Source organism: Oxyura jamaicensis, chromosome Z (genome assembly GCF_011077185.1).
Source record: "Oxyura jamaicensis isolate SHBP4307 breed ruddy duck chromosome Z, BPBGC_Ojam_1.0, whole genome shotgun sequence".
NCBI classification, from domain to species: Eukaryota; Metazoa; Chordata; class Aves; order Anseriformes; family Anatidae; genus Oxyura; species Oxyura jamaicensis.
Genome location: NC_048926.1, coordinates 73,201,401 through 73,224,926, shown reverse-complemented (window position 1 = coordinate 73,224,926; position 23,526 = coordinate 73,201,401). Strand labels below are relative to the sequence as shown.

Here is a 23,526-nt window from a genome sequence, read left to right as displayed (position 1 = left end):
AGCTCATCAGTAATGAACACTCCATTTAATATACCCAGTTAGCAGCACCTAGTTCATTCATACTGCAAGAGGTTATCCGTGGGATTATATTCTAAAATAAATAATATATCCTTTATACTCTTTATATTCTGTAGCCTACTCTTTCTGTTCTGTAGCCCTTTATATTCCCTAGCCTAGTTTTCACAGCTATAGTGCCCAGCATTATGGGTCTCCTGAGTGTGCTGGTAGCACAGCATGCATCTTGCATTCTTGGTTAGTGGCACCGACAAAATTGGTAGTGACACTATGATGCTATTCCCCATTGTTGAGCCATTAGCACGATGGCATGGACAGTCTTCCTGAAGGTGGAAAACATGTTTTCTGAGTTTCCTCCCCATCCTCGAGGATGAAGACGTATTTGAAGAAGGATTTTCCACTTGCTGAAGAAGTGCTTTATCCTTACAGTTAACGTGCAGTGTGGTAAGAAGCCCCCCCCCTCTCCACCGTGAAACATGTGAGCCTTGCTCTGTTCTCTGACATTGGGTATAGGGATGCCTGTTCCTGGAGAGGTCTGCAGATAGATGCAGATCCATAAGCATGAGCATGCTTATACCTATGTTCTGGATGACTGGAGAAATGAAGCTGGGCCTGTCTTACATTAGATTTAGAGTGCCCTCAGCCTTTTCCAGTTGACACATGCCCCCAGTATGGACAGTTTAAACCTAAAGGTGCATTTGCTTTCCATGGTTCTCTCTCCCTTCAGGGAAAATGTATCCACCTCCTGGAATCTGTGACCCAGTGAAAAATCAGTCTCTAAATAGCCTTTGGATTTTTATTTATTTTTTTCAGTTCCTGTTCTGAGGAAGAGTTTTCTCAATGTGTTATGTACAGAGAGTTTAGGCACCTTCCATACAGGGACTCAACAATGGCTTCTGCAATCTACTGTAAAGACATTGCCTAAAATACTGGCAGCAGTGCCTGAACTGCCTGTTTGGGCAGAAGCGACACTGCTGGAGAGCTGTGGTCTCTCTCTGTCCCCCAGGCAGCACTCCTGCTGTACCCACAACTGTTCTGGTTCCTCCTGGCATATAAACTGTGCCTCTTGCTGTGCAAAGGCTCTGGAACGTGACTCAGTATCAGTAACAGCCTTCCTCTGCTTTGATTGAGTACACTTATGAAGGGAAAATTGGCACATTTCACCAAAACCAGTATAAATAAAGTGTTTGTCCTCCCCCAGACTTGAATGGGCATATCCTACAAAACTGTGCTCATTGAAAAGCCTCAGGTGTTGGACAGCATCTTATGCTACAGATAACTCAGACGACATTTCAAATGTATCCAAACAAGGCCTGCCTGGTTTGCAACCTTGCACCTCTTGGTAAGAACATCATTATTTCTTCCAAGATCACTTGAGGCACAAACTCAAGGCTTAGGACACACGTTGAGCCAAAGCAAAGAGAATAATCACATGAAAGCTTTGAAGATCAATGATATGTGATATGCAGTGTTGGACTGCAATCGTTACCACCTGATCAGGTCCCACTTGTTTTCCTCCATCTACCACCAAGCTACAAAACAGCAAGTTGTTACAGAAGCTAGAAATGCAAATTTTAATACTCTAGGGCAAGGGCTGAGACCTTAAGAGCTTGTACCAATTGTGCATAAGTTAAAATTATAACTATTTAATAAAGTAAATTCGTATTTGTTCCTCTCTAAAGAAGGAAGCCCTCAGATTTAATTCACCTGATGTAAAGGCTTTTAATGTTGTGCCTGAATAATCATGAAAAGACTCTTCCTCTGGATAGTGATTGTTCCACTGTTTTGGAAAATAGTCTTTACCTGTTGCATAAATTAATCAGCTACCACTAGTTACAAGATGCGCTCATAACTCATAATGGTTGACCTGTTTTAATTGAGAAATGCTGACTGACTGCTATCTGGGATACAGGGAAAGGTTTTCATTAGCAAGGAAATTATTCCTGGGAGAAGGATGAAGGATTGACACTACTTACTCAAGTCAGTCATTGACACTATATTAACATGTCACTGCATTTGACATGGTGTCACTATGTTTGACATCCCATTGATGCTACCTTCACAGGTGAGCAGAGAGCCCGCTGGAACAGGTTACGCCAACCTGTGTTTTCAGAGCAACCTATTACCTCTTTGTGCTGTGGGCAGCCGCAGGCTAATGGTGTGTAGTGAACAAGTGGCACAGTCAAGTCCAGATGGATGTGCAAGGTACTCACAGTCACATCCTATTTTACCAACCAGTGGAGCAGCTTCTCTTCCATAAGATTCTGTCAGCTTGTCTTTATGCTGCTACTTTAAGGCCAGCTATTTTCTCTTCTAAGGGTGAAAGCTTGGTTTCAGGCCATGGAACAAGCACAACCCCTGCATAGCAGTGTAGCCTTATACTTCCATCCCCGCAGGGCAGCAGCCTGTTCCACGTCCTCCTCAGCAGCACCACTACTTACAGAAGGCATGGATTCGGCACCCTTTCTACACCCGTCACAAAGCTGTGAGGGAGAGAGATTTGGGGATGAATACAAGCATGATCACTGCAGAACTACACATTGTGGCAGGTGAAACAGAGTGCAGAAAGGGACAAGAGGAACAGGAAATGCTTAAATAGAACGGAGTGAAACCTGTATTAAAAATAACAAAAACAACTGAATAAAAGAGCCTCATAAAATCAGGTATCCAACCTATTTACTAACATACCATGGTACTACAGACAGAAACATCGCAGTAGCTGAGTGAAGTTGTGCAGGATGGGAAGCATTTCCATAGTAGAAGTCTATGTTTTGCTCAGACTTTGCAGCAGGAATTAGTAATGCAACACTGAATAAAGACTTGAAAGGGCTCAGTTCCATTGTCAAAAGGAAGAGGAGATACTGATGTAGGTTGTGTTTAATAATAGGAGTTTAATGTGACTGCATTAAGCAGAACTAACACTAGTTTTAAAAAATGACTTCTTATAATTAAGTATAGCAATACTTGGGCAATTCAGTGACTGAAGCTTTCTGGAACAAAATCGTAATTTCTCTTCAAACATACCTCTGCAGGAGCTGGAAAATAATACAATGCTATTGTGAAATACCTTTGGTGTCTGAAATATGTTGGTCTACTTCTGCTAAGAGCATGAGCTTGGATTAGCTCAGCCAAGCAACATTTCTATCTAAAGTGTACTTCTGGAAAGAAACTTCTGGTACCTCATTTTTTACCATGTTCTCTGCCTTAGTTTCCTGATGTTTTATAAATGTTCGTTGTTTCAGCCTTCCTGTAACATACAAACTACGATAAAGCCAGTTACTTTAGTTTACAATGGCTTGGCAGAAAAAGGCAACTGTATGTTTTCACTTTCTCGTTCTTCCCCAGTGAAGTTTTTTTTCAAAATGGTCTTACTTCCAGATCCTCCCTTAAAGTATTCAATTCAAATACCCACATCTGATCTTTTTTATTTTTATTAGTCCTTGCAGCTTATTGCACAAGTGTGCTGACAGAAGCGTGAGACTTAGACCTCAGAGAAGCATGTATAAGGAAACATCGGTGTATTTTCTTTAATGGAAAGACATAATTTCATGATAATTTCCAGTGCATTGTTCCCAGAAAGTCTGTGAAGCAGATGCGTGTTATGTACCTTATTACAGCCAAAACCATCAAGGTGGAAAAAAATAAAACAGCATGTAGAAGTGTCCCTCTGCCCAGAGATAGCAGAGCAGTATGCTTCAGTTCACAAATATCTTAAACTTCCTTACCAGATGAACCCCCCAGTTTTACCTTCAGATCTTCAAGAACCAAAACGCAGCTCACGGACCATTTTATGGCACAAGCTGTGATTATTAGCCAGTATTTGCTTTTGGTGTGTCCATCTAAGCCCACTGCTAATTTCCAGTTTTGTGCTGCTCACCTGCTTCACTTTCATTATGGGGTACTTAAAAACATTTAGAGATGTTACTTATATCCACCTTATAATGCTTCTCTGAAGAGGTCTCTTCTCTCCCAACATGGGCCATATGCATACTAAATTTCTTAGAAAATGTCCTTGTGGCATACATGCCACAGATTTTATGGCACAATCAGTGCTGACCTACCTCTCTGCACACATATTTATCTATTTATCACACTGTGTTCTTCCACAAGATGCAACGAAGGGACTTATTAACAGAGAGCATTCTGTAGTGCCAACAGAAACATTCTGCCCCTTCCTTTTTACCCGGCCATCACACAGTTAGCATGCTAAAACCACTCTGCAATTACATGGGACTTAAAAGAATACAAGAACAGGTTTCTTAAATTTCTTCAGAGCTGTAAGAAGCAGTGCAAGAAGTTTGCCAAATAATGAAACTGAGCACCATCAGACAAAAGCTGCAGTTTCTAAACATGTTTCAACTGGAGATGGGGTTCAGAGGAGTGAACTGTATAATCCAGCACATTTCTCCTAATTTCACTGCTGTCTTCCCTGATTACAAGCCTACACAATCAGTAACAAAGGAATTAAAACTAACTAGTAATGGTTATTACAAGGATCAACAGAACTTAGAAATATGAAAATGCATCCAGAGAATGCTACAAGCTGCCTTGATGGCAGCCACTTTAATAAGACTGTTAGAGTTCACCATTAATGATCTCATAGATTTCAGAGTTCTACCTGGTACTCCCTATGGCCATGTAGTAATTTCTAGTAGAAAAAGGGGAGTTTCATTTTAAGACTATGTCTGTGATGGGTTTTAGAAACATATCTGACATGATTTCAAGTCTCAAAAAGGGGGAAAAAATGCTGGCATAGCTCCCCGCACCTTCCCAGTCTGCGAGCCTAGCCTGAGTGGCTGAGTTGAACACCACAGCAATACACACTTTGTAAAATCCCATTACACAACTCAGAGCCAAAGGCAAGACGTTTATGAGGTGTACAGAAGAAATGCAGAAGCTGGTCCTCTCTGTTTATCCCCACTAGACTCTGTAGCTGTTAGGCAGCAGGGCAGAGGTCATAAAGCAGGCGTTTTTCCTTTACTGACCACACTGTGTCACTGTTTCATAAAGAACTTCTGCTCTTTTTTCAGTATATAACAGAAACAATGAAATCTCAAGATAACTTGATGAACTTTTATTGAACTCATATACTCGGTTGATATCACAGCGAGAGGGCTCTGATTCCACTCTGCACTTCTGCCTTAAGAGCACAGCCAAAACAAAGCAATGCTTCACAGCAGCACTCACTACTCCCAGTAAATCTTCAGGTTTGGGGGTAGCTCTGAGGCATGCAGTTCATCAAACTTTGATCCCTCCTTCACAGGAGTGCTATAGAAAGTCAAGACATCCTGGGCACTGCACATCAGGTGGAGCTGTGAATTGGGGACAGCATAACCAAGTTCTGATGCCAGCTGAGCCAGGAGCCAAAACTTTAGCTTGTTTTCTTTTAGGGACGTCTGCTGCCACTGATCGGGAAGCAAAGGTCCAAAAATCTTCCTGACATGAGACTCGAGTAAGCTCTGTATATCCTCTGGAGGAACATAATTCCTGCTGCGTGGTGGGGGACAGATCACGCTGGGTTCAGTCTTCTCTTCAATGACTGCATTTGTTCCTGCTACTACTTCTTTTTCCTCCTTCCTGTTGACATCAGACAGAAGTATTTTCAATCTCTTGCCTACTTAAGCTGAAATCAAAGCATGTTTCTGTTCCTAGTCACTTAAAATGATGGTCTGAAAGGAGTTTACACATCCTACAAACGCAGCAGGTCCACTATGAACGAAGTGCCACAAAGGTCAACAAGAACAAAAATACCTAAGCTAGACTATTGATTTTGCCCCAGATGCTGCTTGGCAGATGGGTTTTCTCTAAGTAGAAATCACTTGGCTGCTTTATTTTATTAAAGTAAGTAAAAATCCTAACCAGCTTATGTGACTTGTTACACAGCCCCAGCTCAATTTTTTAGGGGACTGTAAAGATGTTAACCGAAAAACAGTAAGCGCTACCACAGAAAAAAACAATTCTTATACACTTGTAAGTAAATACATAAGTGAAACAGTTTCAACCAGAAAATGAAGCCTACCCCCAGCTATTGGACCCCAAACACCGCCCGGTGCCCACGACAAACCCTGGAGCCCCCGGCAGCCAGCACCCCACCAGCCGATACCTGCGGGCGCCCCAGAAGAGCCGCCGCGGAGCCGACCCAAGGCCCCGGCCCCGGTCCCGGCCCCGGCCCCAGCCGCCGCGGAGCCGCCGCCCTGCCACCGCCATCAGCCTCCCGGCGGCCGCCGCCATTTCGCGGATCCCTTCGCCTTCCTCTTCCCCTTCCCCTTCCCTCCCGGCGGCCCACCATGACGCCACTTCTGGCCGCTCCCGCCCTGCCTGACGGGAGTTGTAGTGCCACTGCTGACAATAAAAGCTGGGCACGAGAGTATAAGACCTCTTTTTTTTTTTTTTTTTTTTTTTTTTTTTTTTTTTTTTTTTTTTTTTGAGTGAGTGAGTGAGAGGTGATGCCACAAAGGTCAGCCAAAAGACACACCTGTGCTTTGATTTCCGTTTAGTGCACATCTCTTTGCCCTGGCCACAAAACAAAAAATACATGTCAGAGCCAGGCAAGGCCTCCAGCCGCATATAGCACAGTGTTGGTGGTAGTTGTCCTGTGAAGGAGCAGGAAAGCTTTAGACAAGACACAGCTTCCTCTTGCTGAAGTGAAGGGTTCAGGGAAAACTCTTTTCCACCCTTCAGAGAAGCATCACACTGATACATGGCACAGCAATGAGATACGTAGCGGTGAAACGTGATTAGAAATTAGAGAGCGACTGATTAAGAATAAATGTTTAGGCAACACTCATTGCTTAATATGTGCTGTGCTTGGAAAATAGAATGTTACATTTGTGATATACTGTGATTGTGCTGCACTGGGAAAATACAAAATGTACGTGCAAATACAGCATGAGAGAATGCGCAGATGAGGAGTAAGGAAGAGGACTAAAAGAAGGTCACACTTGCAAGGTGCCTAGGTAACAGGGGGCCCTCCGACCCTGGGAACCGAAACAAACTAACTTTATGGGTTGGACTGAGACCAAGGGTTTAGAAAGCATGCGCAAGAAGATAAGGTGAAAAGTTCAACTCTGATGAAGACATCTTACTTCATCCCAACAACCACCTGGACAACCACCAGAGAATACTGCGCAAGTGCAAAGGACTGATAAGCTAATTAGCATACGAAGCTAGGGTTTAGGTAATGAATATGTATAGGTGTTAATTGAATATTCATCGTTGTGCTGTATAAATGTGAGCTAGTTTGTCACTTCGGGTATGCACGTTAGGCGGAGAGATCCCCCATGCATCCAGCGCTATCAATAAAGAATACTTTGTCACTAAGAAGAAATTTTGACTTCGTTCTTTAAATCAGCAGGAGCAGTGTTATTTGAACTCAGGTGTATGGAAACCTACAGGACAACAACTGAATGAGGAAAGAGGTGTTCATGACTCTGCTATAGGCTCCTGGATTGCTTTCTGGCAAGTCACTTGATCTCCCTTCACGGTTTACATTAGGACACACTAAATACACACACTGATTACCCAATGATTGCACCTTTGTGAAAGAGTTTTGTTATGTATTGCCTCTGTAACACCAGGATTACCAAGACACACCCAAAACCACCACCAACTTCAAACTTATGGGAAACTAATACTCCCTGCTTTCCTTTTCCTCACCTGCAGGAGCAGTGGGTGTCAGTGGCTGCAAGGAGTGAAGCGCTGAGCCTGGTGGCTGTGGCTGCACAAGCTCAGTTCTCCATGGCCCTAGGGGGCCTCCATGTGCAGGTGACATGTGCAGGTGGAGGAGGGAGAGCTTATGTGAAATGTGTTCATCTGATTTGTGTCAATGTGGAGCAATGCTAGGGCCACATGATAAAAAGTGACCTTCTGTCTTACACATCCTTGTATAACCACAAGACTAAGAAACTAGAGGTGGTTACTGTATGTATGTAGTTCTTCTGTTCAGTAGTTAATGTATGTATATAGTTCTTCTGTTCTGCAACAGTCACCTGACAGGACCAGCTTGGACCAGTTTTGTTGCTGGCCAAGCAGTGTTAAGCAGAAGTCTGTGGGGGGAGCATGCATGGAGTCTGGGGTCAAGAAGATTCTAGAAGATTCCAGAAGATGAAGAAGGCATGCTTGGAAGAGGGCACGCCCACTAATGAATATGCATTAGTAGAGGGGATATAAACCATGAATGGGAACTGTAAAGTGTGCGTTTTGGTGGAGTGGAGACTCCTGGTGCACCCAGTGCTGTTTGCTTGCCTTTATTCCTTTAATAAATTGCTAACTTTAATTGGAATCCTATTTCAGACTCAGTCATTTATCACAGCATACTTCTGGATTTTATGCTCTTGCCTGGTGGGCTGTTCCAAGGCATTACCAAGTGATTAGTGTAGCATGTTGACCAGTGAATATCCTGGTATGACTTTAGTTCTGCTGTTTCTGCCATTTATGGCAAAGAGCAGAGCTACATTTTTTCATAACAACTGTCAAATGGTGCTTTTTCTAAGAGAGCTTAGCATCACTAACAACTACTTGGCAACATATCAAAGGTCAAACTGTGGGCCTTCAACATCAACCTAATTATTTAAGTTATGACAACTGGGTAGGCCAAGATCCTTCTCTGGACATTTAATGTTAATTATCATGAAAATGCCACAATATAAGCACCAAGATAAATAGGTTTTGGACAGCACTAAGCCTGTGCAAACCTAAGTCAGTGTATGGCAACCTTGCTGAGCCGAACCAAGTGCGTGATTCTGCAGGGGCCCAGAAGTCTTTTTGTGGTAACGTTTATCTGTCTGGAGTCCAGTGTAGTGCTTGTCACATTCATCTCTGAACTTTTTTCAATTTCTGCCTTCAGTTAGCAGAATTAACATCTCCAGTTTTATCACTATTATTTATCACTATTTATCACCATTTCACATAGATCCGCTTAGGATTTCCCAAGCTCACCAACAATAGCACTTCAGCTTAATTTTTGCATAGGCTACTGAGAACCACAGAGGTGTGAAAGAGACTGGAAAGTTTATACAGAATAAACATTTGTGAGATACAGATTGGTTTTGAATTACTGTTTTATTCACATGATTAAAGACAGGTTTTAAGATTTTGGCGGCAAAAATCTGATAATGGGCAAGGGTATCTAGTGGTAACTACTTAATATGCCTACTACTCTAGGGACTAAGTTTAAACCAAAGGGAGAGCGTATTTGTGATTCAGTGTTAGTTATTGTTTATTCTATGGAAATAATTCTTCATTTTTAGAATGTGTAGATGAAAAAAGAATATCCCCTCTGTAAATTGTGAAAGTCAAGGCTAGACGAGTAAGCTAATCCATTTCCAGTTTTGTTCAGGGTAAGGAAAATTAGGCTTCTTTGTTTTTCTTTCCTTTCTGAGCACCTTTCACCTTATAAAGCAGGACAGGACAAAAGCAGATTCCTGTGCTTTCAATAGGTGTAGCTGGCAGTGAAAAGCGACTGTGTAGCAGCTGCATCAGTCTTCCCAGACACAACATACTGTCCTCTGCATGCTAAACTATTAATCTGAAAAAGAAACAGAAAAGGAGGAGATCATATTAGCTCGGAGTAAGAAAGACAACTGTAGAAAGACAGTAGCAGTAAACAAAGTGCAAAAATTGGGAACATGGAGTCAGCTTCTGAATTCACCGATATTTATGAGCTAGCTTAGTTTTGTGACACTGTCAAGACCTGTTTGACGGTCACTAGCTGGTTGACAGAAAGGGGAGCACTTTTTTTCCGACAAACACAGGGTGGATGTAAGTCCACAATACAAAAGAAAATTATCCAGCTGTGACTAGTAACAGCCTCTGCTGTTTCTTGCATTAGACTTCTGTCATGCCAGCTAGAATAACTTCCTTGGTGTACATGAAGCACCAGGAAGGGCAGGAATAAGAGGAACCTTAGGAAGGTTACACATGTCTCCCATAGAACACAGAGACAATATGACTCCTCTCTGACATAGAAAGGAGGGAGCAACTCCTCTTGGAATCAAGGGGAAGGCCTCGTACCTGCGCCCGCTTGCGGAAAGCCTCCTGTGCAGCCTTCTTGTTCTCCGATTTGCCCAGCCACACTGCCAGGGCAGAAGCCTGCAGAGCCCTTCCGTATGAAAAGGTCAGTTTCCAAGGTTTAGGCAAAGAGGACTGATTCATAGCATTCAGGTTGAGAGAAGCCTCCTCTTCACTTTGACCTCCAGACAGGAAGCAGATTCCTGCAAGAAAGAGATCTCAAGACTTAGAAACTGGGGTGCTTCAGACACCAAGCCACCATCCCTGACCTCTGTGTGCCAGAGGAGTGAGCATGTCAGATGGAGGAGCAAGGCCAGTAAGAGTGACAGTGGAAGGAATATATGGGAACAAATCAAGAATCACCAGGAACAGCAGCAGGAACGGTGCGAAGGAGAGTAGTGACAGTTGCTGCAGCTACATCCTGAGGGGTGTACTTCTTGGGGCAGGCATGCCCGGCTGTCACCATGTTGGGTTTCAGCAGTGTCCCCTCCAGGTAGACATGATGATCGTTCAAGGCCTTGTAGACAGCAGCCAGAACCTGGAGAGTGAATAGGAGGATTGAATACACATCTGTGCTCAAAGTTTTACCTCAACCTGCTGTGGAAAGACACCTTATTCCCCGTGAGTGAGATAAGATCAAACTGAATTTCTTGAAATTTGTCACAGGAATTGCAGCCCTGGAGGCACCACTACTTTTGTGATGACTAGGACACATTTCCCTTTTTTATTGGGTTTGACCTTACAAACTGACATACTGAACAAGGAGTAAATGCCTTTATCACCAATGTATCCTTTTGAGCTCAGGAATGCTTATATTGACAGTTTGATTGGAAATCCAAAAACAGGGATTCTGCTCTCACATTTACTATTAGCTAATAGTAACTATTAGCTACTATGAGTAACCCATTTCTGTGATACAGTTATGGAGGACCTTTTTGGTCAAAACTTCTTGAGATCTGTCAATGCAAACCCTGCATAAGATTAACTACTGATTTGTGAGGGAACAGGGATCAAGAATCTCTTACCTTTTCTGTGACATACTGGCAGCGCTGGAGATCATGGTCACCATCAGGTAAAACTTCTGGTTCCACAATGGGCACCAAGCCATTCTAAGGAAAGAAAAAAACGAAGTCTTTGGAGGTATGGAAGAAAAGCTGTCTGCCAGGAAGAAAAACTGTCAATATTGTCTTTGGTGGCATGCCTTCTTGCTTCATTGTCCTTTCTCCACATTTTCCAAGACCCTCAAAGAGATTCGCTGTTCACAATACCTAGTCTATTGTCAGAGGGAACAGTGAAGAAGGGACAACATCTCAAGAAAGGTGGCAGGATGGTAGATACCTGCTGGCAGATGCTGGCATAGCGTGCCAGTGCGTTGGCATTCTCTTGGATGGCAAGTTGAGAGGGTGTTGTGCTGGTGATCTTCAACACTGCACGCCATTTGCCAAAGTCAACACCATCTTTCTTGTACTGGGCACAGCGCTCAGACAGTCCATCCAGTCCTGCAGGTAAAAGAATAGTGCTTCAGTGAGAACAGCTTTTTCAGAAATACCTCTGAAAAGTATCATGACACCAGTCAAGGCTGCAACTCCTGTTGAGTCTCCCCATGACTTTCACTACACCAGTCATAGCTGAAGCTTCTTAGATCTCTCCTTACCTTCAATGGTGGTTTCTCCGTTTGTTCCTGCTAGTGGTGATGTTCCTTTATCCAGCTGAAGAGACAGCAGAAACAGAAGGTGTTACAGAGTGAAGGAGGTCAGTCTGAACCTTGTGCCCCAGACTTTGTCTGCCTTTGCAGATTGACTGTGAGTAAAATATGGGGCTGAACAGACTGCTAGTGGAAGGAAGGGAAAGGCTGCAGTAAAGGGGAAGAACAGAAGTGAATTGGGTAGGGGGGACAACTTGCAGGTGGCAGTGGGGATTGGCTCAACAGTTCTGTCAGCTGCAGAAAGGATTGAATTGCATGGAAGGATGTAACTGCAGTGAATAGTGAATAGATGGGTGTTGTTGGACAAAAGGGTCCTGCATCAGTTGCAAACGTTTCCTAGGTCAGTTGTACAAAAGCAATGCAGAGAATGGTGGCAGAGATGTTCTAGGGATTTCAAAACCAAAAACAAACAAACAAAAGTTGTTGTAGAGAGTAAGTATAGCCCCCACACATGTACAGATACTCACTTTTATTCCCACCACAATGCCTTTTTCTTTGATGATAGCTGGAAAAGGCTTTCCACTGCTGTCTTTCTGATAGAGAGTCTCGTGGAAAAGTATCACTCCCCCAATGCTCTGGTTGATGGAAGTATCAGAAGAGAAAAGTATCTCTCGAAAAGCACGGCGATTTTCCTCAGTGTTCTCCACATTGATCCTCTGCAGCCTGTTCCCCATGGTACCTAGAAAGGTGGCCAAAGGCCAGACAGAAAAAGGTGTTAGGCCTGGCTGCCCTCCTGCCTTCCTGGTCCCAGAATGTAGTAATTAGAAAGAACTGGGGCTTCAGTGAAGAAGTGCATAATTTGTCAGTATTTGCAGGCAGAGATGTTACCGCTCAGTCAATGGATTTTAGGATTTATTTATTTATTTATTTATTTATTTATTTATTTATTTATTTATTTATTTATTTTCCTTCACTGAATTCAAAGATAAAGCAATATGAGGAGAAAAGTCTTGGGTATTGCTATCCAGAACTCACCCACTGATTCATCTGCAGCTAGGATCCCCTTTCCTGAAGCCACAATCCGCTGAGCAATGTCTGAAAGAGCTTTCTTCTGCTCTGGAGACAGTGCTGGAAACTGGTGAGTCATGGTGATCTATCTGTGGGAGAGAACTGTAGTTACAAGCTGATGGGAGACTGTATGCAAAAACCACCATCCTAAGGCACCAGGCTTGAGTATTCGTATCGGAGGTCTCTTGGTGCTTGTCCGGTCCACGTTGTCATAGACACATGCCCAGAAATCCTGTGTTAGTCCTTCTTGGTTTGGTACATCTGGTGAAACTAGAAGAGGGAAATGCAGGAGCCACATCCCAACACATCCTTCCACTACAGAAGTAGGAAAGACTGTTCTGCATGGATTTGCTCAGAGACTAAAGGAAGGTAAGCCTGTCAAAAAAATGTTTGTGCCAAATTAACAAGTGTGCTAATTGCAGACACTGCAAACTTCTTTGTGAAGCATTTACAACCTGTTGGTCCTAATCAGAAGACTGCCAATTATCACACAGTTTGCTTTTCCACTTTTCCTAATAGTGCCTCTTCTCCCATTCCCTTGCCTGTGTTGGCAGTATTTGATACTTTGCTTGCCTTTTCACCTCTGCTGTTCTGCCTTGCTTTGTTGTTCTCTCCTCCCCCACACCTCCTCTCAGAAGTGTACCATGTTGCTTGCAGTGGACAAGATGTAGGAGTTAGAAGGATTCGCCATCCATTTCTGTCTTCTCAGCTCTGGCAGAGGCTTACCAGCTGCACATATCTTGCACCTGAAATCTAGGTTCTGTCTTGTTTTGACAAAATGTTTGGTCTTATTAAAGTTCTCATTAAATGGGATTAAATTATAGTTTATCATATGAATAATCCACAGTACTTCACTATGAAGACTCTCTGACTTCGCCATGAAGACTCTCTGTCTTGTGTTCATCATCTTCTATACCTAGACGACCACCAGTGTTTTTATTAGCAAGTGGTACATCCGTGAGATGAGTCATTGAAAACAACACAAAATATCTCTAATAATAAGTTTTATTCCAGAGGAACAGACCGGTGGGTAGCATCTGCGCCTTCTGTTTCCCCAACTCAGCCCTAGAGAGGCAAGAGAACGTCAGTTCCCAGTAGCTGCCACCAGCTATTTCAGCGTGTACAACCCCCCATATAAGCATATATGCAGCCAAGTCCTCCATCCTCTCTCCCTGCCCACAGTTACTACATTGCCAGGATCCCTGTGTAGCCTTCCCCATTGAAGGGTATAATAGACAGTATAAGGAGTCTGGCTGCTACTAATGCTATGGTAGATGCTGACATCAGTGGAGCTCTGTGCACCATGCCATGCCAAGTGGTGCCCAAATTTCCTAGTAACAATGCTATCACGCTGCTCTGACTGCTCTCATGTCTCTTGTTTAAAGTTCAAGGTGTTTGTATTGTTACTGTGCAAGATTCAATGGTATTTTCTGTCAATACAGGCTGGTCAGTATCCAGATATTTTACTTTTACCTTTTTGTGAGTTCTTTGAGGCTAGAATTTATCCTATGTGACTTAGCAGCACTGAGTCATTCTAGGTTTAGAAGAATTTTGAGAGAGGATGTGATGAAGAGTATGCTAAATGAAGGGGATACCCTCTTCTCCCAAGTGCTGAAGTGCATTGTTGTGATCCTGCAAAAGCATCCTTTGGTGAATTTTCTGTGGCCAGAGCTTTGGGATGCATCCTTCTACTGTGGTGGCTGCAACTACATCACTCCTGTTTTTTATCCTGTTTGGCCCACCTAAAAGAACTTGAACTATGGTTTATTCTACATAGTTATAAAGTTGACCTCTAACCTTCCTCATCACCTGCTTCAGTGTGATAACTATAAAAATTAATGTTCTAAGCACTTCAGCCAAAACTGTAAATTACTATGTGAAATGATGAGGAACAGCTCTAGTAGTTCACAGTCTCAGTGGAAAAGACTGTCAAAGTTTTAGAAAATGTGACCTAGTCCAAGGTCAAATTAATGAATTGCTAAACCAGTGAAGGGATTTCAGAGTTGCAGTTTGGAGGTGTGTTGCAGCATAAGCAGGTGTATCCAGATAATCTTTAATCCAGCTAGTTGAGGTACAAAATCATCAGTCACTATGGTTACATTATTACGGGTATACATTCTCTCCAGTAATGCATTAAACAATGATACTAATGTCTTCTGTATTTTGCATGTTCCTTGTGCTTTCATAAAGATAACGAAGACAGTTATCACCCAAAACCAGCCTGCAAAGCAAATTGCTGGAACATGGAAATACGAGCTTTTAGTAGGTAATATTGGTCCCGCTGTGTGCTGAGGGAGACTGAAACAATAAAGTGTAGTTCCACAAGTCAAAGATGAATTGGAAGACAGTAGATTAGTTCCAGTTTTCATGCAGGTATCCCATAGTGTGTGAAGAAGTAGACGGAGACTTGACAAAGGGCTCCCCAAAGCCTGTGATCTGTAAGGCTGTGGTGAGTGGTTCCCTGCTGCTCTGCCGAGCTACAAGGAGCAATAAAACACACAGTGTGTCTAACTGAAATGGAGAATAAATGAGTGCAAAAGAGCGCTTGTAAGGGGAGTGATAGCTCAAGGTCCAAGATGTTCAAGGACCCTTTGTTTAGGGTTTTATTTTCCTGTGAATCTCTCATGAGGAGCATAACCGCTAAGGATCTTTCATGATGGATTCTGGAATGAGTTTCCCTACTGTAAGGTACAGCTCTGAGCATATCGAGGGGGCTGGAGAACACTTACAATTCAGTAACACTTCTTATAGCTGCCTTTTAAAGATTAACCTCCCAGCACATCCACTGAAACATTAATGACCAATTAAGGAGGCAGTGCAGTCTCTCCAGATGTGTCACCATAGATGTCCTGAGGAAGAACAGTTTCACCCAAGCAGGCAGTTTCTTTCATTTTTCCATGAATGAAGCCTCTTTGCCATATAACTCTGCTTTATTTAATTTGTCCAGTTTTCCAAGCAGGGAAAAGCTCAAACGAACTTTGTTCTGAGTAACAGTATCTAGAAGTTGTCCCACCAATATTTTTTTTTAAGAAGTTTTATTTTTCTTTACCTATTTTAGGCTGTGGGCTAGTGTCCTAAGCATCATAAGCTCAAGTCATTTCTCATTGATATCTATATGTACAGGACAGCAATTATTCTCTTTGTGTTAAGCACTCCTGTAATGTATTTTCAAAAAGTGGAAGAACAAAAAAAAATGGAACTGCTCAGAATGCATAACTACAGCTTTATGACTACCTGGAGTGTTTGTCAGGCTTCAGCAGCAACTTAAACAAACCAAGTTCTTTGTTCAACCCCCAGGCTGTGACCAGGAGGGGATAGGGCTGGGGAGAAAGAGAATGGCACAGTTCTAAAAGTAAATATTGTGTTGCTGAAGTCTCAAGTTTTTCTCAGCCACTGTAATAGAGGACTGCAGGGGAAATATCTTCATGGATATCAGCACAAACACTGCATCCTGTTAATATTAATAGTGAGAACCAAAGGGCAGAGGCAAGCTGAACAGCAGAAGGAACAAACTGTTAAATTCCACATCAGATTGTCTTATAAAAATTAATATTCTTCATCTTCGTTTATTTCCAGACACCTGAAGTGACTGGCACTTCTAGTCTTACAGAAAATCTCACCTGAGTCCTGGTTAGCAGGTGGGGAGGGATCAGATTAGTGTCTGTTTTGTCTTGGTCTCTTCATTGCCTTCTTTTATAAAATTGTTTCCAAATGTGCTGGACCAAACTCTGAAAATACAGTTTGTATCCAATGCATGTAGCTGCGGCTGTTCGGCTACTGGTAAACAAAGTCCTTCAACGCCATCCTTGACAGTTAGCAATACAAACCACATGTGCATATCATTGCACTGTGCGCTCAGGAGATTCTAGTTCAGGCACACTAGAGGGTTCGAAGAAGCAAAAGTTGCACATACAGATAAATGCATGGTGTTGATAGGGAGAATGAAATGTGTTCAAAAATTTAGGCTGTCACATTTGGGCATAGTGTTAACCTGACTGGGTTTGCTCCTCATTCACAGATGTATGCATGGGAGGATCAGTTCCATAACGTGGTACACACCTGATATGCTCTCTATAGCTGGCAGATCTATTGGCCTAACTTCACCGTGCAACTCTGTTAAAAACCTTTGTCTAAGCATGTTTGGTTCCTTGGCCACTGGGCAAAACAGAGATACAAATGGTTGGACAGGCCTGGCACCATCTTCCTGACGGAGCACATTCCTACCTAGCCTGCTGAAGACACCCATCTGGCAGCAGTAGCTGTACACTCCATTGCAGGGAGACCGTTCAGGGCAGCCAGATCAGGGAGTGAGGGTGCCAGCAGGAACACCATGAAGTTCAGCCAGGACAGATGCCCAGCCATGTCCTGGGAGGGCAGCCATCCCACCAGGGCCATTGAGGCTGGGGAGCAGCTCATGGGAGACTGAGCCCATCAGGCAGCGAGCTGAGCAGGGACCAGCAACAAGGGCCAGTAGCATCCTGTGCAAGTAGGGCTATGGCCAGAGAGCCATGGGAGGACAGAGATTATCCCCCTCTGCTCAGGACTGGTTTTACCATGTCTAACTGCATCTACGTCTGTGCTCTTGTGGTACAGGAAAGGCGTTGACAAACTGGAGTGAATTCAGCAGATGCCACCAAGAAGGTTGGTGGCTGGAGCACTTGCCATGAGAGAAGAAGGCTGCAAGGCTGGGGTTAGTTCAGCCTCATGCAGAGATGGCTTTGGGGACACCACATATCAGCTACTAGTACCTACAGAGGTGATCTGCAGACAGAACCAGGCTCTTCGCAGCAGTGTGTGGCAGGAGAGTGAGACAGCAGGCATAAACTGGAAGTAGAGAGGTTCAGAATGGATATAAAGAATTTTCTTCACTACTGTGACAGCTGAGCAGTAGAGCAGGTTGGCAGAAAGGCTGTGCTGTCTTCATCCTTGGAGGCTGTCAAGACCAGCCTGAAACCATGAGCAGACAGGTCTGACTCCCTGCTTTGAGCAGGAGGTAGGGCTACAGACCACCTAACATACCTTGCAGCCTGAATTATCTTGAGACTCCACATGGGAGTACTTGCTTTTGGAAGCTGAAATGAAAGCAGTGACTTCTGTATGTGTGGTGAAGGAGCTGTTAGGAAAGAACAGGATGTTTCTCCCCTCATATTTGTGGTAGGAGTGAAGATTTTAATACAGCAAAATGTTTAATTTCTGGGTGCTAAGAAGTGAGACAAGAGCATGGGACAAAAAGATATTGAGAACTATTTCACCTAGAAAAAACAGCAGATGTTTTTGATTGTCATACCAATTCTTGTGAAAGCTCTGAAAAAGCAGATTTCACCATTTTGACAGGCCTTTAGGGGCATATATAAAGGCAAATTGTTTGGTAGATTTTGCTGTCTCTTAAGAGGTTGAGAACCTGAGTGCATGTACCCCCAGTTTCCCCTCTCTAGCAACTGAGAAAGGAAGATATGTTTTCAGGGACCTGGCCTCTGCATTTGGTGTAGAGCACTCCTGGAGAGCTCGTGATGGCTAGAGATGGCTGAGGTGGCCACAAACACTGATTTCTTGGAAGTAAGCATGGTCATTAGAGTGAAGGTTCTTCTCTCCCAGGGCTGGGCTCTTAGAGTAGGTAAAAAGTTGCTGTCAGACTTGCCTGAGAAGAACTTGCCTGGCTGCAGGGGAGATTGAGGGAAGTGGTAGTGACAATTTCAGGTGGGCTACCTAGTTTTGGGTGCTAGGCACATGGGTTAGTTGAGAAAGTGATGGAAGATCACAGGCTCAGTCAGGATCTGAATTTCTTGACAGGTAATTTCCTGAAGCCAGCTATTCACATCTAGAAAGGTTACAGCCTGTTGCAAGGGCATAAAAATTATATTCCCAAGCCTCTCTTTCGCATTTATTAGTTTTCTGTATTGTTGACTATTGTTGACATACCCTGCTGAAGAATCTTATCAGCACTACTGCACTAATACTTCAGAAGAGCCACACAGTACACACAGATAATTAAATTACACTTTTGTCAGCACTGGCATTCATCAGTACCAACTGCATTCTCCATTGATTCTTTCTTTTCCTTGCAAACAAAAATTTATGTACACCACGAACATGAATGAACACATAAGAAAATGAAGCAGTAGAAAGCAATGCAGGTATGTTATCATAGACTGAGGATTCACTTACTCTAGGAGTTTCAAATTACTAAACTAAGTTAAAAAGCCAGTGTTAGCAGCAAATGGGTCACATTGGCAGATCACTGCAGAATGGCTGAGTGCTTATTCCTTGCAAGCTTTTCCTGGAAAATAAAAAAAAATAAAAACAAAAACAACCCCCCATCCTCTTTAGATAAACACGTGTCACAGCTGCTGATTCGCATTACCACCTTTACAAATTAGAAAAGAAATGGTTATACTTACTTGTTTGTGGACAGTGCCTCCGTTGCCCCAAGCTTCTGGTGAGGTGGCTGCAGGCAAAGAGACCCAGTCCTTACAGTTGCTAACTTTTATAAAATTCTTGACAGTTTTTTTTTTTTTTCATTTTTTTTTTCCACTCCTTTTTTCTCCCTCCTCTCCAGGCTGGTTGGGGAATGTCACTGCACAGGATCATTGATTGGCTGCCAGACAACACACACACCAATTGTTGGACCTATTCGGTCTCCCTGCTTTTCCGCCCACTTTCCCTCCCCCGTATATATACCACAATTTATCATGCTGTGAAACTGACACTTCTTGATTTTTTTCAAATTATTCCTCTTTCTAAAACATATTGCAAATATTTACAAGATAAACCATGGCAATTGGTTACAGGGATTTGGGATAATGCTTTCAGTTTAGGTTTAGATCTTCTGGAAGCTTATATTTAGGAAACCACACTGTTCAGGAAGGAAGAGCAGGAAACAAAATGCAGAACCTCTGGGGCAGATCCTTAACTGACATGAGTTACTATCATTCCTGTGGCTTCCTATGTATTAAACTGATTTTATTGAATTGAAAATTTAGCACAGAAACATATTTTCACTTCCTAATTAGTATACAGATTGACTAAATGCAATCCTACAGTACCAGGGTTAATGAACAGCAAGTTCTGATTTCCTTTAATGTATGTGATTCACATACTGTATGTGTAAGAATGATGGTTATCAGAAGAAATATGCCCATTTAGAGACGTACAAGCACAAGTCAAACTCTCCACCAAAATCCCATTGAAACACCTTCTCCCCATGTTACAATGACATGCAGACTTTTCAGTTGCTTAGCTCAGTTTTTCTGTGAAAAATACCAAAGCTCTATACATGGTACATCAGCATTCCATTTTATGTCAAATCACACCACAGCTATTCACCAAATCCAAGTACATAGACCTCTTTTTTATTTTTTTCATGTTGTTTTCTTCATAGTACAGGTCTGTATTTCTGGAGAAAAGTACAACATGAGGACTTTTAGGCAAACATCATACCCTCAGCAAGAGTACACTCTGTGACCTTGGACATTAGTATGTCTTTACCCCAAAGACCCAATGTTTGCCTGAAGAATGACGCAGTTTCTCCATTTGTTTGGCTCGAGTGGTGACACCTTTAGCCTTTACATGGACACAGTGAGATGACTGATTTCTCCTCTCACTGAGCAGCACCATCTTTGTTACATCTCTTCCTCCTTGGTCTGTACTAGAGCTAGGTGCCAAGGTCAGTGCCTGTAGGGTATCATAACAGCTAACACAATGCCAGCATTAGCACTCCATGACAGTCAGTAAAGAAGCCTCTGAGAAAGCTGAAGGACAGTCTAACTGCTTCTAAATGAGGGCCTTGTACTTGTAATGTTTTGTTTCCTTTAACTTTCTCCTCCCTGATCCAACGTCCCTTTTCGCTGAAGGATGCCATACCACATGACACTGATAGAAAGCTGTTGCTGCTTTATAATGTTGGCTTTATATTCCATTTCTCCCACCCTAGCAGATAGGGGAACCCAATGACATATTAAAGTTTTGCCAGCACAAACATGAAGGTGTCTTGTATGGGTTAAAAGTGTTTTTATTGAATTATATTATCTAAGACCCTTTTGGGACCAAGAAGTTGTTATAATGATGGTCTTCTTCAGGTCACCATTGAAAATCCAAGTTTAAATCCTACCATTCCTGGTTTGGTTAGAACCTGTCATACGTAGGAAAGTACTTGGAAGTGTTTCTTTCCCAGTGCTGTCTGTGATATGGACTGGCAGTCTTTTAGAGAAAAGCTGGGGGAGTCTTCATGGAAAAAAAATAGTCTCTGATATTTGGAAAACACTTTAGATAATCCCATGCATTGGGATTATCTTGCGTTCGTAATTCTTTCAGAACTATATATATTTTTTTCTGTATGGCAAGTGACTAGGTTGTGGCTTTCCATTTCTTCTAAGCAAAAATCCAGCACTTATAGCACTAGGATTACAAGTCCTAGCAGAGATTCTGAACACTGAGGGGGAAAAGAAGTGAGAGAACATTATGGCTGACTTCTTCACTTATTTTAGGAATGGGAGCCTTTTCATGTAGAATGAATGATCACTCTAGATAATATCCCTGTAAGTAAGATTCAGTACTGTTAACATGCAGAACCATGAAACTATCTGCAGAACCATCTGCAGAAATTAATAGTGGAATGACATTAAAAAGAGTAGGTACTGTCTTCATCAGGGCTCTGTAATCATAGTTTGGGGATACCTGCACCACCAAAGATTAAGTTATAGTGGTATCGTATCTCCATAGGTGGTAAGAGGAATAGGCTTGCATGGTGAGGGGAATTCAGCATACTGGCATTCAACCCAGAAACTAACCTTCCCCATAAAGTATATCATTGCCTGCACTAATGCTTCTACAGCAAATTCAGTGTATTAGCCAAGATGTAAATGTGTTTCATTAAACTGTTTTTCAAACTCATATTATTGCCATCTCTTTCAGCTTTCTAGTCACCTAACTTGTTTTGGATTTCTATTGTTTTTCTTTGTTTGCTTAAGCTTTATTCAGAGAATAATGCAGCTGTAGGGCTATGGCTAGCAAGATGGCTGTCTGCTGACGTGAATAGCCATGGTAGAGGTGCCTACACCTGCTTCGAAACAGTTGAATTTGTGGCCATGGACAGTGAGACTTTGAAACATGCACCAAAATAGAGGAAGGCTGGGAGACCAGAGTTGGATGGGGACTGGGAGGAGAACTGAAGCCCTGGTGGGAAATGTCTTCAGAGGTATAAGGACACAGGTTAGGCAGATTTGAGGGCTTCAGGAAAACAGAAGGCAGGAGGCAAAGACAAGCATGCAGGTGAATGTTAAGAGGGTACAGATAACAACTTGTGACAAGGTGGCTAGTTAATGGAGTGAAACAGATACCCTTTTGTAGCATCTCCTGTCAGTTGTGTTGCCACCCTCCATGGATGATGTTAAAACACAATTGTCTAGCATTTCCTCTCACAGAAATGCAGTACAACATAAGTTGCATATTTGAATGGCTTGAAGTTTTTGCTAATGTTGATATTTCAGTATGAAATTACCAATGCAAAGGTTTAGAGAACTATTCAATACATTAAAGAATTTTAAAGACCATCAAAATCCATCTTTACAGGTGGCTAAGGTTATTACTTGGGTTTTAATTTGTGGTTTTGCTTTCTTTGCTTTTTCTTGAGTTTGACTATGCCCAATATATCATCTGCAAGTATTGAGTTTTTACAGCAGAAGATAATTTAATAGATGTCCTTGTAATATGCCTGTATTATTCTTGCTGTCAAAGGTTCTGTCAATTCTGCATTGAGGTTATGAGTGAAGGGTGTTGATAGATGAAGTACTTTAAAGTCATTGGAAAGCCTGGTTTAATGGAAAATCTGGTTTAAAGACATCAGGTAAAAATAATAATAATAAAAAAAATAGAATAGCATACAGATCTTCAGGTTGCTAATTGTATTTTTGTATGTGTTTCTACCAGCATCATTCTGATACTGATTCTGGCCTCATATTAACACACTTCTTAAATGGAAATAAGTAAATGTGAAGAGAGAAAAAAAAGACAAATTGTAGTACCTCTGAGAAAGACACAGAAGAAAGAAATGGATGAAGCCATTCTAGAGATTACATAACTGGCCATCAAGTGAAAAATCAAAAGCATAACAAAGTTAAAGCTTTCCTCTGCACTTTAATAAATGACATAGTATTAATCTTATCAAAACTTGTGTGCATGATCAGACCTGTGAAAAGATTTGAAATGAGATGGAAAAAAGCAATGAGCAGAAAAAAGTTGGAAGAATGTCTGAGAATAATATTCATCCACATGATAAACACCTGTCTCTGTGTGCCTCAAGTGAGTGCTGCCTGCGTGATGGGGTTAAAATCTAATCAGGACAGACTTGGGCTGAGTGGATTCTGCCTCCTCTTCACCTCTCTGCACAGTGCTGGATATTTCCTGTTTTCTGTACTCTGCAGTCTTGCTTAACTGTATCAAAGTCCAGCTTGTTCATCCCTATCTAATCAGAGGTATTGTTTATTAAGTGGTTTGTTTTCCTCATTCACCTCTCCTCCTAACCCCTGATGCAGAGAGCCTGGCCTTTAGTCCTGCTGAAAGAAATCACCCATATGTCTAGCTCTGCAGTATTCAGCTGTGTCTGCAGTCACGTGCATGGAGGGTGCTGGACAAGACTGGTGTGAGCCCACGTGTGCACTGAGAAGATCGCACAGGGAGGGTCTGCTTGCTCTTTGGTCTTCTGGCTTAAAACAGGGTCACAACAAACATCATGACTCAGAGTGAAATACAGGCAAGCACGTATAGTGATTATTATCAAAACAAATGTTTGTAAT

The 23,526-nt window shown here is 42.4% G+C and overlaps 2 protein-coding genes and 1 long non-coding RNA gene across 3 annotated transcripts; all 3 read right to left on the bottom strand.

Moving 5' to 3' along the window:
• Nucleotides 1-501: 501 nt before the first annotated feature.
• Nucleotides 502-19,128, bottom strand: LOC118156073. The gene is made up of 3 exons (XR_004746140.1): nucleotides 18,887-19,128; nucleotides 8,557-8,563; nucleotides 502-512 (listed from the first exon to the last, which is right to left on the bottom strand). It is a non-coding gene; the product is annotated as an uncharacterized LOC118156073 (long non-coding RNA).
• MRPL50 (mitochondrial ribosomal protein L50) lies at nucleotides 5,067-6,268 on the bottom strand. Its single transcript, XM_035309825.1, has 2 exons — nucleotides 6,119-6,268; nucleotides 5,067-5,592 (listed from the first exon to the last, which is right to left on the bottom strand). Exons 1-2 carry the CDS (start codon nucleotides 6,244-6,246, stop codon nucleotides 5,202-5,204), a joined length of 519 nt encoding a protein of 172 aa, XP_035165716.1. The 5' UTR covers nucleotides 6,247-6,268; the 3' UTR covers nucleotides 5,067-5,201.
• On the bottom strand, nucleotides 9,057-19,169 carry ALDOB (aldolase, fructose-bisphosphate B). The gene is made up of 9 exons (XM_035309822.1): nucleotides 19,135-19,169; nucleotides 12,704-12,825; nucleotides 12,196-12,407; nucleotides 11,678-11,732; nucleotides 11,362-11,522; nucleotides 11,049-11,132; nucleotides 10,387-10,561; nucleotides 10,027-10,226; nucleotides 9,057-9,541 (listed from the first exon to the last, which is right to left on the bottom strand). Exons 2-9 carry the CDS (start codon nucleotides 12,813-12,815, stop codon nucleotides 9,446-9,448), a joined length of 1,095 nt encoding a protein of 364 aa, XP_035165713.1. The 5' UTR covers nucleotides 12,816-12,825; nucleotides 19,135-19,169; the 3' UTR covers nucleotides 9,057-9,445.
• Between the last annotated feature and the right edge of the window lie 4,357 nt (nucleotides 19,170-23,526).

Bases quoted from the DNA above. Each gene is read 5' to 3' on its own strand.
- ALDOB (XM_035309822.1), bottom strand. From the start codon at position 12,815: ATGACTCACCAGTTTCCAGCACTGTCTCCAGAGCAGAAGAAAGCTCTT. The intron at 10,562-11,048 runs GTAAGAGATTCT...TTCACTCTCCAG, and splicing joins GCCAGTATGTCACAGAAAAG to GTTCTGGCTGCTGTCTACAA. The intron at 9,542-10,026 runs GTACGAGGCCTT...TTTCTTTTTCAG, and splicing joins CTTTCCGCAAGCGGGCGCAG to ATTAATAGTTTAGCATGCAG.
- MRPL50 (XM_035309825.1), bottom strand. From the start codon at position 6,246: ATGGCGGCGGCCGCCGGGAGGCTGATGGCGGTGGCAGGGCGGCGGCTC. The intron at 5,593-6,118 runs GTATCGGCTGGT...TGATGTCAACAG, and splicing joins CTCTTCTGGGGCGCCCGCAG to GAAGGAGGAAAAAGAAGTAG.